The sequence below is a fragment of the Phaethon aethereus genome, assembly GCF_964289735.1.
Source record: "Phaethon aethereus genome assembly, chromosome: 6".
NCBI lineage: Eukaryota > Metazoa > Chordata > Aves > Phaethontiformes > Phaethontidae > Phaethon > Phaethon aethereus.
This window is the reverse complement of record NC_138580.1, coordinates 23,143,354-23,163,607: the sequence shown is the minus strand read 5'-3', so window position 1 is coordinate 23,163,607 and position 20,254 is coordinate 23,143,354. Positions and strand designations below refer to the sequence as shown.

Here is a 20,254-nt window from a genome sequence, read left to right as displayed (position 1 = left end):
TAAACAAAGAGTTGGGATTTCTTTAACTTACTGCTTCTTACTTGGCAGATTTTAAACCCAGAATGCTGCAGCAGGATATACTGATCAGGAAATGAGGTACATGTTTGCTTATGCTATCCTATGGATTGTGGGATTATGAATATGTTTTGTTTTTAACCTTGCAAGAAGTTTCTATGCCAGCTGCTAAATATTAATGTTGCAGTCAAAGTGAACTAGCACTGTTTTACTTCATGCCCAAGTACTAGCAATTTCCTGGTGTAATTTGCTTAGGTAAAAAGGATCTAGGATCCTTGATCTAGGATCAAGTCCTTAAAGACAACTTCTCTCTGCAAGAAAAATGTATAACTGTTACTAAATATATGCCCTGGAACAGACTTATTTAGCAAGTAAACATACTAATTTTTACTTATGTTAATACCAAATTGCTAAGAAACTTGCAGCTATGTTGTATACTTGTGGGAGGTGAAGATCTTAGATAATGTGACAGATGTCACTTTAAAAGGAAGAGAAAGAATTGGTAATATCTGTGTTATGCACAGATCTCCAACCCAACATCAGTAATCTATTCCTGCCATTCTCAAATAGAGAGGAAAGTAAGTTAGTAGATGGCCAGGATGTCTCCACACAGCAACCACACAATGAGCGCCGTGCCTGGCTGATGAATATACTTATTTATATATGCAGAATGCAATATATATCTGCAAACCATGATATTTTTTTAAGTAACCAAGGTCACTGTCGTACTTAAATTGCACTCATAAATTAAAAGGCTTTGTTCCAGAACTGACTTTGCCATCTATCTCGCATTCTCAGTGAAGACTATGTTAGTTTTAAGGAAGGAAAAAATAAAAATTTGGTTGAAATTTCACTATGTCTCTATTTCAAACTAAGTCAAGGCAGAGAGGTACGTTTTGGAAGATGCACAGGTCCGGGCTGGTGCTCAGCTGGGAGCCTCAGCCTGCTGCCTGAGGCAGGTGAGAGGCGGTGGGGCCTGGCACATGGCTCCTGCCCGAGTCTCAGCTCATGTGGTGGGAGCTGCCGCTTTGCAGCGAGGCGGGTTTGGGCTGGCGAGCGAGTTACACCTTTTCCCGCCGGACAACAGCTTCTCTGCCGGCACACCGTCCTGTTGGGGAAAGGAAAAGAAGAGAAAAACACGTGAAGTCCAGCAGACCCCTCTCAGCCCCTGGGGGCATAGCTGCCAAACCAGCGTCTACCTGCACCCTGCTGGGAAGCGCCTCCTTCGCCCCGCTTGTTACTGCCCCTACTTACCGCAGCAGCGGGCTGGGCTCGCCCCGCGCGGTCCCACGCCGGGGGTTGCCTGTTGCGCGGCCGCGGCGCGTATGGGCTCCGCTCCCGCCCCCCGCCGCGCCCCGCCACCATGGCCATGGTGGCGGGCCGCGGGGATAGGCGCGGCGGCTCCGGTGCGGGCGGCCGCCCAGGAAACCTGGACGGAGGGAAGCGCCGCGGCCTCGGTGGAGCCACCTCCGGCCCTGCCGCGGCGGCCGACGGAGCGCTGCCCGCGGCGCGGAAGGTGCGCGCTGTGGCGGGGGAAGGAGGTCCCCGCCGCGGGACGGGCGTGCGTGGGGGCGGCGGGTGGTTAGCCGTTGGCCGGCCCAGCGCAGGGGCCGAGCGGCGTGCTGAGGCCGCGCCGGGGCCGCCGGGCAGGTGCGTGCGCTGGGGGCGCCGCTCCCCGCCCCTGGGCGGCTACGGCTCGGCTGGGCGCCGGCGGAGCGCGGCGCTCGCTCGGCTCGCGATCGTGTTTGCGCATGACCCCTCCCCGCCTGCGCCCTCCCCTCCCCGGCGGCGGCGGCGGCGGGGAAGGTTAGCCTCAGACACAGGCGGCTGCTCGGCGGCGGCGGCCGCGGCGACGCAGTGCAGAGGTGCGGGCAGGTTGCGCTGGCCCCGCGCCCCGTCTCTCCCGCGCCCCGCCTGCCTCCGGAGCCCGCTCCCCGCCGGCGGCCTCCCAGCGCCGGTGTCGGGCCGTCCCCCCGGCCATGAGCGCGGCGCTGGGTGTCCCCCCGCCGCGCCACCTCCCCCGCCGCCCCCGGCGGCTGCCGGGCTCCAGGAAAGTAGCTTGATGAGTGTCCAAAGTAGCAGTGGAAGTTTGGAGGGGCCGCCATCTTGGTCCCGGCTCTCCACGTCCCCACCGAGCCTGCAGGGCTGCTCCGCGGCGGCGGCCTCCCAGCTCCACGGCGCGCCGCCCGGCAAGCCGCCCAAGGAAGGTAACCAGCGCGCCGCGGGGCTGCGCGGGGGGCCCGGCCCTCAGGGAGGGGCACGGCGGCCGCCGCCGGAGGCCGGTCCCAGGCTGGTGGGGAGCGGCGGCGGGAGAGGCTGGTGCCCCCGGCGGCGGCGGCGCGGGGTCAGCGCTGGGCCCGGCGGCGGCGAGGGGAGCCTCCAGCGCTGGGCGAGCAGGGCCCCGCCGCCCCCACCCGCGCCTCGTCAGTGCGGCGGCGCCTTGTTGTCCCCCCCCCCCCCACCGCTGCCGGGCCGCGGAGGGGGATCGGCCGCGCTCCCTCCGCTCCCGGGCCGTCCGCCCGCCGCCGCTCGCGTCTCCTCCCGCGGCGGCTCTCCTCGGGCGGCCGCTCGCGCGTCCTCCCCGAAATCGGTTCCCCCTCCGCTAGCGGCGAAGTAAAAGTGCTGCGCCGGAGGATGCGGCCGTTGTTGCTGGATGGAGGGAGTCGGGCACTTTTGGCATCATGGAGGTGGGGAGGCGAGAGGGGCCGACACCGGAGGGCACGTCCCCGTGGGGAAGGCGCCCTCGGGGGCGGCCGGTTTTACGGCCAGAAGTGACAGGGCGCCTTACGGCCGCCACGGAATGACTGCAACTTTCTCCTGTCCTCCATCACGCCTTAGATGATAATATTTTTCTCCTCCCTCCCCTGCTCCTCCCCTCTTGTGTTACACCGACAGCGACAGCAGGGTGTTGTGGGTGTTTGCAGGGAATATCTGTATGAAGGTTATGAGCAAACAAGTCCCTTCGCTATTCCCTTTCGGGTATTGTCTAGTTTTCCTCCTTGCGTTGAAATGTATTGCCACAAGATGTAGCAGTTATACAGCTAGTGAATTGCTCGGTGCTTTTTTTAGCTGAAATAACTACTTGCTGAACGCCGGTTAGTGGCGGAGGAGAACTTTTATACACGGATACTTGCATACCGAACAGTTGTATAATTTTACTTGATTTGCCCCAGTTTAATGAATACCGTGTAGTGTTTCTTGTAGCGTCTGCAAAACGTCATCGTCCACGCAGGAAACTTGCTAACTTAAAATAGAAATAATAGTGAAAATGGGGAGTCTTTGTTTTTCAGGTCTTCCTGTAGCTGCTTGCTTGCTTGCTTGGGGTTTGTTGTTTGAAAGCGGTGTAAGGACTTGGTAACAGGGATTCGGCATCCTGAAAACATATAATGCAGTTCGTGTTTCTCCATTTTCCATGCCAGTAGTTGTCAGACTTGTGTCACTCTGTGTCACTTTTGCACATGCTCCTGCAGGTAGATTGACATGAAATGCTCTAGAAAATACCTGGGAAGGAATTATGGTATATGTTAAAGATGCTCAGTAAAGTGGCAGGCATTTTGTGCTCGTCTTCTCTGGGAAACTGAAGGGCTTAGAAAAACAACCACCACTGGCCAAATATGTAGTTTAAGTTTATCGAGAGTAGGTTTCTTCAGTGTTGCAACACTTATTATGAATATGCGTGCATACAATATTCACGTAGAGTGTATACGTGGCTTATTTTTGGATGTATTTCAGGTACCTGTCATACAAGCCTGAAATTATTATTGCAGCACAACGTATATATCTATTTTAAAGAAAAATAGTGTTCCTTGAGTACTTCTGTTTAGACAAGAAAAAACATTTTTGAGAAATAAATTTTAACATGACGATGATGCTTTTTACTGTTTTTCTTCTGTACGACTCATGCTGTTCGATTTTTCTGGGTAGTGTAATGTACATCCTCTAATACAGATTCAGGGGTTGCAGAGTAATCAAAACCCTGGTGTTTGCTTGGTACTATAATGTACTGTATTTGCACAGTGTTCCTGGGTCGTGGTAATTGTGCATCCTCACTATGTAGTTCTGTTTGGAAATCAGTATAAGCTGCCAGCCGTGCTTGGGTTTATATTTTGCGTTCATGCTCATAGGATATTATCAGCACACCTTACTTCATGTATGTACATTTTACAATGAAGCATCTTGCCTGAAAGCAGTAGGCCCTGAAATATAAACATGTCGGTATGTTCATAGGTATTGGCTTATATATGTGAAAGAATGATGTCAGATCAAACTAATAAGTGTGCAATATTTGCAGTGTAGTGCATTGATAGGATTTTGTGCTCCCATCGATTCTGAACTTGTGATACCTTGTGATGTTAACAGAGGTTATGAGCTTTGGAGCAGTGCATGAGGCTGCTGGCCCATACTGGATCACAGCTGCATCGCTGCTAATGCCTGTGCCGGTTTTGAGTGGGTAATATTTCCAGATATGGTGCATTCGGCGCTTGGGCTGAGCTTGTGGCCTGGCCTGGCCTTGAGATTAGAGGATTCAGATCCCCTTGGTTGGCTTCTGTGGCAGTTACGCCCATGTTGCCTTTGGATGGGCAGGCCTTCACTGAGCGCACTGCATGTGCTGTGGTTTATCCGACCTTACCTGTGGTTCGTTGCGAAAGTTTGCCGTGAGCCCATGTCTCTCATACGGGTTTTTAAAGGTTCTCATTGATTAAGAACAGAAACCCCCAGCACCTTGATTAGGAAGTCCTAAAAATATTCTCTGAATCTCTTAATATGGAGAAAGCAAGAAGAAAAGCTCTGGAATGTGTAACTATCACACAAAGTTATTTAAAAAAACCGGCAACGCCTTGTCAGTATCAAAAGGGGACTACTTGGGAAATATAGGTAACATTAAAGAAAACAATCTTTTTTGAAATGCCCTACAACATTGCAGCAACATTTTTAATTGACTGTTATCTTCTCCAGTATCTTGACTTACAGGGGCATCATGACTGAGCTTTGAATTTATGTTTTAAGGTTTTAAAATGAAATGACTGGGGTGGACTTGAATGCAATTGTATCTGTACACTTACTGTAGCAGAACTGCGTCTTGTTTGCATTTCAGTATAGCTTGTAAATTCTGTAGTTCTGTCAATTGTTTTATATGCCAGTAACTTATGTGTGGGATATGTGGTTACTTATTCAAGAGCCCTGCTGTAGATGCTATCAGGAATTTAAGAGGACTGTTACGCAGTATTATTTTACATGCAGTATGTGATTGTGTGGCTAAATCTTGTGCCACAGATCATGTAATTGCAGTCACTCAACTTCAAGGATGAAGCTGAGTGACTTTTGACTGCTTTATGTATATAGCTAAAAAGACCAAAGCACATAACTGGAAAGTGCTGTTTTGTAAATGGAGGATGTTCAGGCTGTTGCACACAAGGAAGAGGTGTAGAAGAGATGTTGAGAGATACATATGAGTGTCTTGGAATAGCTTCTCTTTTGAGTTTGGGGGCAGTGCCACACACAGTGGTAGTAGTCAAGCATGATGCTTTACAGGTTTATTTTTTTGTGTGTGCTGTTGGTTTTGAACGCTTACTAAAAGCAAAGCAGAATGCCAAATACAACTTTGAATTACCACGACAGGAATGTGAATTTCGGTTTTCAAATTTGAGCCCAAATTAACATATGATGACAAAATGGTGAACTAACTCATGACATGTATTTGACACTCTTTGAAAAAGAACTAATGTTGTAGGCATAGCAGATTTTCTTGGTGACTTCTTTCTATTTGATAAATGTATATTATTTGTATTTATTGTTACCTAAAATGTGATGGTAGTTGTCTATCTAAGCATAAAGGTACAGTTTATTCCTGCAAGTTTCCAGTCTAGAAAATGTTTCTAGATGCCAGGCTGTGTGTGTCACATATGCTATATACAGTATATTAGTTCATGAACATGAAAGCTACCTGGTCTTATTAAAACTTCCAGCGTTGTTTTTTTCTGTTGTTTGCTTGTAGTGTAAAAACTCAGCTACTTTATTTGCTTAACTAGTAAGTTCTCAGTAAGTTTGTTGTTTTTTATTGTTCAACTGTAGATTGAGAATTTTATGGATTTGGCTGGTTTACCTGGGAGCAGAATAAAATGGGAACACTTCGCGTTTAAATATGAAAGTATGTTTTTACTTACGATGTGTACAGCAATCATAAAAGATTATGTAGGCCGGTTGTAGCATGAGCAGGTGTTGTGTAAGACTTCATGTTGTTCCACTGATAGGCACAGATTCTAGCTTGTGATATTACTGCTGTGTTTGTTGCAGATGTGTTTCTCATAGTGAGCTGATACTTACATCAAATTCTTAGGAGATTTTATAGCATGCCCAAAAAAATGGGAAAAGATGACTTCTTTTTTAGTACGGGCCCTTGTTTGAATCTGGTTTTCTAAACGGCAAGTGCTGCAAATAATAAAGCAAATTAGTACTTGGGTGGTTGTATTAATTCTGTTTTAACTTGCTTAGAATGGAATTTCCCATTAACCTATTCCATTTCAAGTGGGGAGAGAATCAATATCTCTAAGGACAGACTGTATTTATTTATTATTATCTCCATTCAAATAAAAAGCTTGTTATTGCTCTCATTCTTTTTTTCCTACTTTTTTTTTTTCTTGTTCGCTTTTTCTTTCAGCAAGTAAATTTTTTTCTTCAGCAAGCTGAAGTAAACTTTCTTATTAGTAATAACTCTGGTCTGCAATTAGTCTTGACATTTCTTCAAATTTTCTTAGAGCCTGGTTGCAAAATACTGTTAGCATTCCTGGGAAAGGCTACTGTATGTATGTGCATCATGGTCAAAGTTAGGTCTATAGAATTTTGCTATGTGAAGAATGGAGATTACAGAAATAAAACAGGTTTAAATAATCCTTTATGCTTTCTGTGTTCTTGATAAAAGGTTGTGTTTTGAAGTAGTACAATCCAGATTACCCCCATACTAAGTTTCTTGCCCCCATGCTGAGTTTTTTACAAAAGAAAATGTTGAAGTTAGTAAATTGTGCTTAGGCAGTAGAGTATTTCCTGAACTGTAGCTCCCCTAAAACATAAAAGCACACAAGAGGGAAAAGAAAAGCTTTGTCTTTATGAACTTCTTTCTGTTTGGCTTGGTGTGTTTCAGCTGTAGCAGAGGAAAAGGGAAATTTGGTTTGCCAAATTGCTCTGAGTGGAGGTGAAGGTGGGCAGAGGAAGAAGAGTGGTCAGGGTTTCTGGTGAGAATGCCGGTACTCCAGTTGTGATTGCTGGAGAGCGGTTAAACAGAAGCTGGCCACCAATTTCTCGGGTTAGCTTGCAAGTGGAAAACTTTTAATGGTTGCTGAAGATAACAAGGGATGAGTACTGCACTTATATGTTCAGTACCTAAGGATTGAGTTCAGTAGTAGTAGAGAAGGGTTAGCGAGCATGAGAAGGTATTTTGGATCCTACATTTCCTGTGATTTTGACTCTTAGCCTTATTGAGACACTCTGTTTGGGTTAGAAACTAAGGGTCTGCATCCTTCCTGGGCACCATCTCCCTGGAGGTCTTACTCCTTTCTTTCATTCCTGAGCAGAGTGCCGGGATATGTCAGCAGAAAAATCCTGGCAACCAGCCTTTCCCTGGCGAGGATGCGGTAGGTGGCAGGAACATGAATGCTTGTAAGCTTTAATTGACCTCAGTCAAACTTGGTCCCAGAAGAGGGGAGCAGAAGGGCTTAAGTGAAGTTGTACGTGCTGAAGATTGACAGGGGAAGGCTGGGGCTTTGCGAGCCTTCAAGGGTGGGTCCATGTTGGAAGGATTGACTGAAATCAGAGTGATTATATTACCAATTTTAATCATGACTTAAATCAGCGAGCAGGAAATCCTGATTACGTATTTTTTTTAAAATTTTATTTTGCATTTGTGCTTAATTATTTTTCCTAAAGAAAAGTTGATTCTAATAGGTCTAATTCGATCATGCCTTTTGCTAGGCAGGAGGGAACACATCTATATGCATTTATTTAAGTAGTTATGCAGCTTAAATTCTTAATGTTTAAGAAACATAATTCCCCATGCTTTAGACAGCTTTTAGTTAACTTTATTAGCTAAATAAAATGAATCCTAATTGTGCTAGATATGTAAGAAGAAACAAATATATCAAAATGTGTTTTGCATTTAAACCAGATTAAGTAGAATTGTGTGTAGTTTGTGAGATGAGTCAGTTATTTCTGGTCGCTGCACCTTGCGAGATTTGGTGTTAATAGATCAAATCCAGTCACCGATCCTTCTTGTTCATCATTTGGAAAAGAAAGCCAGGCTTTCCTGCTTTCCGAGCTGTCAGTTGCTCTTTAGCAGTTCCGAGTGAACCGACTGTGGAAGTAGTTGGACAAACGAAAATGGCAGAAGTGGTTGCTGGCGAAAGCCAGTCGAGTGCTTCAGAGCTCCCAATTCAGGTGCTCAACAGCAGCTTCCAGTGATGCGATGGTTTGGCTGCCAGCAGAGCATTTAAGTTTATATCATTTGAATGTATTTTCCCCTTGTATGAATTTAATAGATCATAAACTTTAAACCTCACCATAGATTCTTATCGCTCCAAGTTTAGCTTAAGCATTTAGTGCTGGAGTGTATTTTTAAAATGCACAAATAAGAAAATTATCCACCCTGTGCTGAGAAGGCCTTTTTAGCTTCAGCTGGAGAGGCTCTGAGGCTGACAGGCGACCTCCAAGGATGTGGAGGGAAAGCTAGGGGTTGTTCGGTGATTACACAGCAGTGATGGGAATCTGGTTGCTTTGGAACGGGAAACCTAATTTACTGGAGCTTTTACATGAAACTGAACGTCATGGAGAAGGTTGGTATTCCATGGGACCACCTCCACTTGCGGAGAGGTGGCAGCAGGAACATTAAGCAATGTATCTTGCCTCATGATATCTGCACAGTTTTAAGTGGGTGGAAACTTAAAGGTGCGGTGCTTTCTTTATAACATCCTTAAAAACAAGGCACTCTGCACTTCAGATTTTGAGAGATGAGGATGGTGGTAAGGAACTCCAGAGTGCCTTTTACAGGAAATGAAGCCCAACCATAATTATTTGGAGATTGGCAAGTACTAGATTCCCTTTCTTTGGACTTCTAATATAGCTATACCTGTAAGAGAAAAGGAAGAAAAATATCTTTTTTGAGGAATAACAGGAAATCTTGATGCTTTTAGAAAAATCCATTGTATGATGTCACATAACACCCAACCTTTTAGATATCTAACTAATTTTATGACTGTACCTTGAGCTCAAAGCATATAGATGCTTCAAGTGCTGTGTCCCACAGCTGTAGCTTCTGGTGGATTGCAAATTTTTTTTTTTTTTGTAAGTTCTAGAACCTCTAAACTATATGCATAAGGGCAACAAATTGGAAAGTAATGTTAAATATACAAATATTTAAGTTGCTCTTCATAACTTCTGTAAGTCTGAAAGAATGTAATTTAGATCCTGGTCTTTGCTCAGTGAGTCTCTGACCTTGGGATCACACAGCTTTAACAGCAGAGGTGTTTCCCTTTTCTCCACCATTGAACTCTTGGAGCTCTTGGTTCCATGGAGACAAACTCAGGTGATGCTACAAGTAGGATTTCTAATACTCTTTCTTTCATTCCTGTGGTTTAGGCTATTCAGACCTGTACACCGCATCGCTGCATTTGTTAAGTATTGTGTTTTCTAGTTGAAGCTTCATTGTCATAGGTTGCACAGTTTTGTCCTAAATTTTGCAGTTGTACTTCAGCCAATTCTGCTTTGGGGGGTGTGTGTGTGCCCTAAAACCCTCTTTCTGGCTATTTGGGTCCTCAGGGAGGTTGTGGTCTTTGCTATTTACTAGCTTATTCGTAGTAAATGTGATGAGAGAAGTAGTGCCCTTTATTGAATTGATACATTCATTATGAATCAATTGAAAATAAAATCCACACATAGTATTCTCTTTAACATCAGTAGAAACATGTATTTTTAAACTAATCTATAGAGAATTATAATTAAAAACATGTTTTTTTGTTTAGACAGGACAAACTTTTCTTTTGTTGACACTAGTGACTTACAGCAAGCTTTATATTTTTCTGAGTGATATCATTGTAAAGATGAACTGTATTTGTACATACAAGATTGTAATGAAAACAATTCTCTTAATAGTTGTATGTATGGTGAAAAATGAAGTAACTTTGAAATAGCTTTGGTTTTTTATCTTTTACAAATACTATGTTAGGTTATGTAGGAAAACATTTTGCAGATACTATGCTGGAGGTCTTAATTTCTAGGCACACTATTTTAGTCTTTACAGGTAATGATCTGTTTTGAACAGTTCTGTTAAAAGTTGTATTAAAAGACATGCCAGAAGTTTTGAAACTTTTCAAAGTAAATGTCCGTCGTGGTTTATTTTCATAATGTTCTTCTTACCTGTCTTTTGCCTTCCTTTTGAAATAAGAGCCCTTATTGGAAAAGGAATGGCAGAAATACTTGATAACAACTAAGCCTGCAATAGCTGCCTTTTGAACTAGAATTTATAGCATGTAGAAAGTGATCACATTTTGTCTTATTTCAGATCTGGTATTTAGAAGATACTGTGTTCAACATCATGTACAGTCCATTGAAGAAACACATGTTTCAAGCTACCTCTTTCTTTATGTTTGGCATTTGGCATTCTTCAGGATAACTTTTTATGGGAATAATCATATTAAAATGCCACATATATTAATGTGATTCATAGCTTATTTACAATACCTTGTTTTCTGTAGTGGTTGGTAAGTTTTAAGGTTATCCCTGACAACCATAAAATCTTGACTTGGGTTTTGTGGTCATTCAGTCTCTTCTGGCTTCTTCAAGGTTTGATCTGATTATTTTCTCAGAGCAGAATCCCTTCTTCTCTGTGCTTTATTATTGCTAAGGTATATCCAGGAGAGTGTCATGCTTCCCTTTTCCAGCTCTTTTTCCCCCCTGATGTGTTCCCTTCACCAGCCAGGTGAGAACTTACAATGTGATGAGAAGAGTGGTGATAGTCTAGGTGGTGTGATTATCTTCATAAGGTAATTTTTTTGTTTTAGTTACGGTGGTGGTGATTATAGATTATTAAGAGCAGGTTTATCGGTAGTCGTCACTAGGGGTTTTGTTTCTTTTGCAAGTCAGTTATTCCTTGAGCTGGCTGTTGTTTGGGAGTGGTTTCTGTGTCTTTGATACATATTTTAGAAACTTTTTGATTATTAGTGTTGCATTTTAGTTTAAGTAGTTCTACTCACAGTGCTGACCTGTTGTAAAAGGCTATCTTGTAAGTTTTCAACAAGCTTTAACTTTGAATGAAGTGGGATAATTCTTGTTATTGTACCTTTGTACTTAGTATTATGAAGGGCCATTATGAGGAGTGGGATTTTCATATCTTAAAGTTACTATAGGATACAAATAGAAGAAATTCCTGAAGATATAAGGTTAGATTTTTTAAATGACATACAAAATCCACTTTTTGCTATGCATGTTATTGCCTCAGTATGTGATTGCTTTTTGTGAAGTTCATTGCCTATTTAATTTACCTCCACTTATATAATCAGATTGCATATTACCTCTTTCTAATTAAATTGTATTATTAAATGATTGTGATACTAATAATGCCTAAGAGGGGTAACACCAGTATTCAAACTATGAAAGGCAAGTATCACGGTGTTTGCTTCCTTGTTAGATGACATTTTGTATTCTGCATCCATAGGTATTTTTGTTTTCAGTCGCTTGCTTGATACATGCTCTCATGTCCAGAACATCCAAGTGGTTAGTATTAAGGAAGAGGCAATTTTATGTATCATGCATGCACACACTTTTGTATATACGTAAAATGTGAGTGTGAAGTCTTGATGAGGTGTCTGTTTAGTCATTAGGAATACTAATGTTGTTGTTAGGACCCCCAACCCCCACAGCAGTCTCATAAACAGGCTGAGCTTACACAAAAACTTCAGCTGCTTTTTAGTAAAAAAGTTTTAAATTCCTGTTGTCTCTTATTAGATACTTCTTAAAAACATGTTTCATTTTTTCAAATACGTCATTTTGTTAAATCTGCTGATGAGTATTGCAGATGATAGAAAATTTGACTGCTAGACTGATCATGCTAGTTTTGCCATATCTTGAGTTTTGGCTTTTTATGTTGCTGTTCATTTTTAAACAGAAGAATAGAAACATGTAGAGTTCACAAAAAAGTAGAGTCTAGTTGTGTATTAGATTATATATTAATGGTATATTTCTTGTATTTTTTTCCCCCTATTTGTTGTACTTGCAACGTGTATCTTAATTTGGGAATGAAATATTGAAGCAATGACAACAATACAATTTCCAGTAAATGACCTTAATAGTGATTTCCGCCCCCCCCCCCCCCCCCCCCCCATATCGTGTGATTGAAAGTTGACCTGATTTGTTCTTCTGGCTAAATCGCAACGTGCTGTTCCCTCCTAGCCTTTCACTTGTTTTTCTCTTCTAGAGAAGTGCAAACAACAGGCACCAGTCTCTGCCAGCGTCTGACACCACCTTCCTGCTGTTTTCCTTAAATCTCTCTTTTTCTTCAAGTTTGTTCATACAAAAAAAAGAAGGAGAGGGAGAACCTGCTATTTTTACTTTTTTCTGTTGTTCTTGTGGCTTTGAAATCCTATCTTTCTAAGGGAAACGAGCGGTGAGGCAGCAGTACCAGTGACTGTCGGAAGTTGCAGAACTCGGCAGCGTGCCGCCATCCCTGTGGCTCTCCGGGTGGGGTGTGTGCTCTCTCCTAGACCCGGTCCCTCGGCCTGCCTCCGCCCACCACCGGTTTCCTTTCCTGACCGGTGCTGGGCCACAAGGGTGACCTCTGGTCTTGTCCTGCTCGTCTGCTTCCCCTGTGCTGCTTTAAAATTGCCATTTGCCTCCTCAAATTGTGGTCCACCGGCTCAGCTTTCTTTTGTGCATGCTGTTGATTTTGCTGGAGGGAGGGTGATCTTTGATAAAGAGAGCAGGTCCAGGTCAATGCGGTAGAATCAGGAACCTTCTGGATGTTCAAGCATTGACTGCCCATGCTCAGCTGGAGGTGCGCTCACTGATGCGGTTTTGCAAGGATGTAGCTTCTCTTCTCGGGTCCTGTGGCATGTCACCGTGCGGCAGCCCTCCCACTGTCGAGCTGGCAACGACGGTGGGTGCTTCATGCAGTTATGAGTTCACAGCCGCAGATGCCTGTGTCTAGAAAGACCGGAGAGGAATGTTGGTTTATTTTGGGTGTCAAAATTCTGCTTGACCACCAGGTACCACTTCAGAAAAGGTGAAATCCAGTTTTAAGATTGCTGTGGATAAAGGCTCAAATGAGGACTTTTGGGGAAATAACAGATTTTGTTAGCGTTTTTTTCAGTCTTTAATAATGGAAATTCCTTAAGATTTTTAGGTTTAAGTCATTACAATTGCTTTTTGTTACATCCGTTGAGCCATTGAATCTATTTAGTTTGTTGTATGAATGACCCAAAGATACTGAATGGAAGAGTTTACTTCTGGCAAAATAATACATTTTTAGTATGAGTTCTCTCATCTGGTAAATAGTCATGTTAGCATGTAGTACTCACAGAACAGTAATTTGTCATGTGAAAGCAGTAAATTAAAATAGTTAATTAGTGATTAAGGTAAGCCCCAAAATAGATAGTGACTGTTAGGATGTAAATGGATTCCATTAGAGACTAAACTGATTTTTTTTTTTTCTAACAGTTAGACCAAAACCTGCATGCTGTACTCAGTCATTTGTGTTTGCATTTGCCACCTTATATTTAGAAGGTTTTTTGTGTGTAGACTTCATCATGTGTACATACTAACTGTGGCAATATGGTATCTGCGACAGCCGCGGCTGACGCCTCTGCGGGTGTGTAGTGTGTGTCGGCCCTGCTGGTGGCGGTGACTCCCACCGGGCATGGGCAGCGCCAGGAGGGTGGCCTCCAACTTGACCTTTTTTCTCCATGGGAACTGCTGCTGGAGAAACTTTCTCCTTTCTAATGTGTTTTTACTAAGTTGCTTTTACGAGTTCTTAAATTTCATCTGTCTTTTTGTCACTGAGAGAGAGCGAGCCTGCTAAAGCTGCGGGCCTGGGTCAGCTGGGGGCGGGAGTGTGGTGTGTGCAGCAGGTACCCCCGCACATCTGCCGACTTGTCGGGGTTTTAACCTTGTCTGATTGTGCAGGCACTGGTCTCATTGGAACTGTGCCTTTTCTAACTGATGGTGGTAAGCCTGGCTTGGTTCTGCATCCTCTGAGTCCATTATAGATTCCTAGACAGATTTATTTAGTTTTTAAAAAATACTCCATGTGGTTAGCTTGGTGTTTAAGTTACCCCCAAAGTCACGAGTGTGGAAGCAGTCACGTTAAGTGCATGCCAGGTGAAACGCACCCCAATTTGTCAACCATTGGTAAAGGTGTGCTGCTACCTCCTGGTAGCACTGGCTGTTTTCTCTCTGTCAAAGCGGCTGTAGGAAGTAGGCTCCGGGAATCCTACTTCAGCCATCCAAGAAATCTCATGGTCCTTCCTTGTCTCTGGTGTGAGCTATTTTAAGAAGTCCTGCTTTATCTCCTGTCAGTTGAGGAAGAGAACTGGGATTGCACTTGTTTTTGCTTAAATTATGGCCGCAGTGCTCCACAGAAGGCAGTGTAGTGTCCTTATCCTTTAACTAAGAAGAAATGTGGCTGGTTTTGTAGGGCAACAAGTACTATGCAGCTGAGTGTTCAGGTGCTTCTACGTGGTAGATTATGTTAATTGCACATAAGCATTTTTACTGGTGTCTTCAAATATGTTTTGAACATATACCTGAAAATACTTTCTCTATTTGCAATATCAAAGACTTATAACTGTGCGCTTTCCTAATTCTGGTTGCCCTCAGGGCCTTAACTGCATTTATGTTATGAAATTTTAGTCACGTGATCACAGACTTTGTTCCATGAAGTTTGTTCTTAGCTCAACCTGCAAGATGGGCAGTTCTCAGGAAGGGACTGTGTTGAAAAGAATGAGGATCCCTTCTTTCTCTCTTCTAAAACTTGAATGAAAGTGATAGTATAGCAGAAAAGAAAGCTGGTTTAAAATTAGGTGATGAGTGCTGGATAAGAGAAGCGGCTGTAATGCAGATTTCTTTAGTGATAATGCTGAGCAAAACTAAAACTGAATTTTTGACAGATGATTACATAAGCTGTTTCTTTGTGCATAGGGTGGGTGTTGAATTTTTAAAAATGTTCAGTACACAAAGTTGCAACTGAATTTAATGTATACTGTTGGTATCAGCAGACTTTGTAGCCATGATGTAAGAAGAGTGAGTATAGAGTTTAAAATATTTTTTACCTTTAGCCCTAAACTTGATTTTTCACTGATTTGTGTCTGATTTAATGCAAGTCTCATTTTTCCCCGATCTACAGAATGAGAGCAATGCTGCAAGGTCCTAGGAAAATGTAGGTGTAGTCATTGCCATGTCAGCTTTATGTGTGTAATTTATCTATTTAGAGCTGTATTTTGAGAAGCTCCTCCCTACAAGGGACTTGGAGGAAATTAGTTTCTTCCCCTATTCAGCAAAGCTTGGATTGTCTTGTCCATTCAGAGGCTGCTGATGGAGTTGTAAATTTAAATTTAAAAAAAACAAAAAAAACCCCAAACAACAAAAACCCCTACAAAACCCTAAGGACCAGTATCTAGTTGTGTGATTCTTGGAGCACCACCCAACCTCTAGACAGGGTGCCTACAAGAGGAGTGAGCCATCTTGCAGGTAGCATGGCCCTACTCAGCACGGGGGGCAGGGTTCCCCGTTGCATGAGCTGTGTGGTGGTTTCTCACAAAGCTTGTGATTCTGCAGTCTAAATATCGTAATGTAAATTTTTTTTGTTTCAATTTTTAGTATTTTCTATTCTGTGTGTGCCATGCAGGTATTTTGAAAGGAGGAAATTGACAGTGTTATTTGAGGTTAATGCCTTTTTTTCTTAAAATTCAAAAGCCAAAATAGCTCATTAGTCTTGTGGTTACAGTTAGAGGTGAATTTACTGTCCCAGTTTAATCTTAGAGGTGTAATAAGCTTTTTTGCACGTTTGATGTTAAACTGTGACCTCTTATGTAAGTATATGGAGGTTGAATTTCTAGTTGATTACAATATTATGAGTGAAATAGATTAATATATTTGGAAAGACTTAGGATTTTTTGTTTAATTCTCATTCGTAGCGTGTTCCTCGTCATGTAGTGGCGAGAGCGATATAGGTTAAGAGTTATGTACTGCAGTTGGCAGTTTGTTATGTCCTGTGTGCTCCAGGGAGCAGAGCGCTTCCCTCAGCCTCGAGGGTCAGTGGGCTGTCTGTGCTGGGGAGATTTTGAAGATCATGAGGGCAGAAATGGCAGTAGGAGCTACAGAAGTAAGGAGATGAGGAAGTTCAGGGAATTAACAACTGAAACACACTCCTATTGACACATACACAGCTTTCAAATTCCAAATGACTGGTATTGTAACTCAGAAAAATGAGATACATTTATTTTATGAAATTGTTGTGGTGGTTTGGATTGACTTTCTACCCTACAGGTAACTTCCAGACAAATTTATTTGATGAAAAGTTGCACAGTTTGTATTTGTTCCTTTGTGGTTTACTTTTTCTGAGGAGTGAGGGTGAGAACCAAAAGCCCTATGGGAGGGGCATTGCTCACTCCTGTCCTGCTCAGTAGGTGATCTCTACTTTCAACTTCCTTTTCAGTCCTTCCTTAGATAGCAGAAACTGCTGTTTATTTTTGATATGTGCAAAAGGCTTGTGCCATTTTAAATTCTTGCAGAACAGCCATTTCGTGGACTTGAGCATTTAGAGCTCCTGGTTTGTTTCCTTATAGCTGAATGCAGCAAATGAAATTTGTTGTACTTTTTGGTATTTCTCTAGGTGGATGTTTCTTCTTCAGGACTGCTCCAGGCTTTTGGTGCTTTTCAGCATAGAAATAGATAGAGGGATGGAAAGTAGTGACCTTTTGTTCAGTGTGTGATGCACTTTTTGAGAGTATCACAAAACTGGTGTTATCTTGTGACCTGTTAGTCAGCATTGCCAACAAGCGACCCATGAACTTGCAATGTGCTTCTCCCTGCTCGCTGACTCTTCCGCAAGGGGATACGGAGCATCTGGTTTTGAAGGAAATGAAGCTGAAATGGGCAAATTCTGCTTCTCTCTTTCTGTTTGGATACCTTTTACAGAGCTGTCTGGAAGCAACAGTAATTGCTGCAGATTCCTCTACATAGAGATGAAAAGGGAGCTGGTAGAGTCAGGCAGGCAGCACATCACCCACATGTGTGCGGCCCAGGCTGTATTAGTTTTTATCTCTCTTGACATAATGTTGTGTTCAAGGCAGATGTTTGCTACCTAGGAAGACAGTCTTTTAGTGTTTCTGCCACAGATGTCTTGCATAACTTTGGCCAAGATGTTAGGTGCTTTCTGTAAAATATAAATATGATTTTCCTACCTTATATGTGGAATGTAAGCATAAACTTCTTGTCTGTGCATTGTGTATTTGTCTGTTGATTGTAGTAGTAGTACAAGTGCAATAAAGCAACACTGATACTGCCCTATGGGACACTAACAAGGACTTTTTTACTTTTTGATTCACTGAGGATCTCCAATAGACTAAAGCAACCCAAAGGGGTGCCATCATATTTTCTTCTAACTTGGTAGAATACAATCATAAAACAATGCATTTAGTGTTGTTTTTTCTTAAGCAGAACATTGTTCTTAACTCTGAAGAAAGAAAAGTTACTGCTTTTGACCTTACAACGGTGTAATGAATCTTCCCTTTCCAAGAGAAAGCTGCATGGAAACTAGATGTGATTGTTTAAGGCTTTACGGGAGGCTTTAGAGAGGTCAGCATCCCATTTATGCAGGCACAGACTAGTGGTCAGAGATGACAAGAAACATCAGGAGGACGTGTTAGTTGGCTACCCAGTTACTGCCAAAACTGACAGTTATCTTGAACAAAACTTTATTAAAAGCACTTGAAGTGAGTGCTTTGTATCTGTGATTATTCCATCACTGAAGCAGATGTTCAAATCAGATGATGTAATTAAAAAGAGTTTTACTGAAGATGCATTTGTTTTTCAGTATCTATACATTTTTCTAAATGGACTAAATGCTTAGAGCAGTACTTTAGGCAGTGAGAGTCAACTAGTAAATAAACCTCCTCTCTTGTATCTGTCTTTAGCTGTGAAGAGTGCAAAATGAGCAGTGAAAACTATGTTAACAAACCTACTTGTTTCTTTGACACACTCTGGCTCTGCTAATTTTCTATTAAATGATGGAAGTTGGTGGTGTTGAAAAGCCACCAAAATCTTTCTGCCAAATCAGAACCTGCTTTTGAGCGCTCTATTCTGAACTGCCAAATCTAGAGAACAATTGCAAGTGGGTAATCCAGATTTTTTAAAAAGCGGAAAATACAGTGCTTGGGATTACATAGCAACAAGTTTCAAAGGAATCTATACTGTTCCTTGTAACAAACATGCTCAGGGTATCACCTATCTAGTTTGTATATCTTCAGAGTGTTGAATTCTTTGTCAAGCTCTTTCTGCATGTGGTATTGTAGCCAACAACTCAGGAAATTGTTTTTTAGCAAATGTTTTAGTATTTAAGCTCTTAGTTGGATGACTTCAGAATAAGTCTTTTCTAAGTAGGACATTTTCAGAAGGGATATAATTTGCCGATGCTATCTTTTTGTGGAGTATTTTTTGAGTGGGTTTTCTGTTTGATTGATACAGGAGAGTGCTTATGATGGGGAAAGATCTTGCAGTTTGGGTTTTCAACATAGGAAGTACACTCTGATTTTACCTAACTCAATATTGTTTTTAAGAGCCTAGAAGGGATTAGTGCACATGGAGGGGGATTTTGCATGTGGGCAATTCTTCCTCCAAGTGGACTGTCCTGCTGTTTGGACACAGCAAGTGTTTCTGTAACTATGACCATTAACTGATCTGTTGAATGCAGTTTTTGTGTAGTTAACATGTGCACGAGCAGAGGACGAAATACAGTGATACCAATCTTCAGAATGTAGCCTCCTTACTGCTGTTGGGGGGTGGCAATTCCAAGATAAAAAGCTTTCAAGATAGTAGTAATATAACACAGGTTCTTTCAGTTGTCCTTTTTCCCTTTATTAATTGCAGTAAACATTATTCAACAGATCACCTTGTTGTGATTCTGTTGCCTGTAGCAGTATTTGCTATGTTAACACAGAGTTACATTAGAAGTTTGTGAATGGACAGGTAGGTACAATGTTGACTGTCCTGTGCTATATCTTATCTTCTCTTCACTAATTATTGTATACTTACCAACTCCTATCATTAATATGGGAAAAAATACTGCAAAAAATAATAGCTTTGTAGTTTCAGGGGCAAGAAGGGAAAAATTTGATACATGAAGAATTCCTGCAGGAAAAGCTAGTGTAAAAAAGTCTGGCTAAAATCTTACTTATTATAAGGACTGATGTGCCAAATAAACTAAATGTTGACTCTGGTTTTCTGAATAGTGAACAGGATTGGAATGAGACACAGCAGGCCCTCGTTTCAAAGAATATTGCAGAAGAGTTTCAGTAGCTTTCAGACTCATCAGCAGCATCAATTATAGACAGACTTCAATCTTGAAAGATGTCATAGACATGCATGTTACAATTTTTCAGGTTTGGGATGTAATTTTTAAAGGTGCTCAGCCTAAGTCAGTTGGGTTTTTTCTGTTGCCTATCTTAATGCTTGTCTACCTTAGGTACTGTGCTGCACCTCAAACAGGTTGTGTTTACACCCGTGCAATAGGTTTGTTGTCTGTGGTGTTGAAGGAGAGTGCAATTACCTATATGCAATATGTAGGGAAAATGCTGTCACTCAGAAGTAAGAGCTCTTGGTTGCTTCAGCAGTCCTGTACCTGGCTCTTGAGCCCTGTGTAGCTTTCAGGCAATTCAGCTGTACTTCCAAAAGGTAGGATTGGTAGAGGGACTCTCAGAAACAAGGCATCACCGGCTTGCCTTAGCCATAGTAGCGTGCGTAGCTCAGCCGCAATTACAATAGACTAGACCCTTGGGGAGCTATTGTCCTCTCTGTTGTATGAATCACTCCCTGAGCTCTGAATGAGCTGTTCTGAGTTCCCATCTTTGTGGCATATACCCACATGCCTGAGTATGCTGTTGGTTTGTGGCCAAATAAAGGCATTGGTAGGCATCTTGTAAATTCATCTCTGCCTCTGCTGCCTACAGCCATCTGATGGGACACATAATGGCCAAGGGATCCTTAG

General features: G+C 42.5%; 1 protein-coding gene across 1 annotated transcript in view; it reads left to right on the top strand.

The window, feature by feature from the left end:
- Positions 1-2,077: 2,077 nt before the first annotated feature.
- TLK1 (tousled like kinase 1) overlaps positions 2,078-20,254 on the top strand; it is a gene marked incomplete at both ends in the record, with an annotated part of 67,229 nt that continues 49,052 nt past the window's right edge. The window contains one exon of the mRNA XM_082001746.1: positions 2,078-2,222. Within this exon, the coding sequence (XP_081857872.1) occupies positions 2,078-2,222 (145 nt within the window). The remainder of the gene's footprint in view (positions 2,223-20,254) is intronic.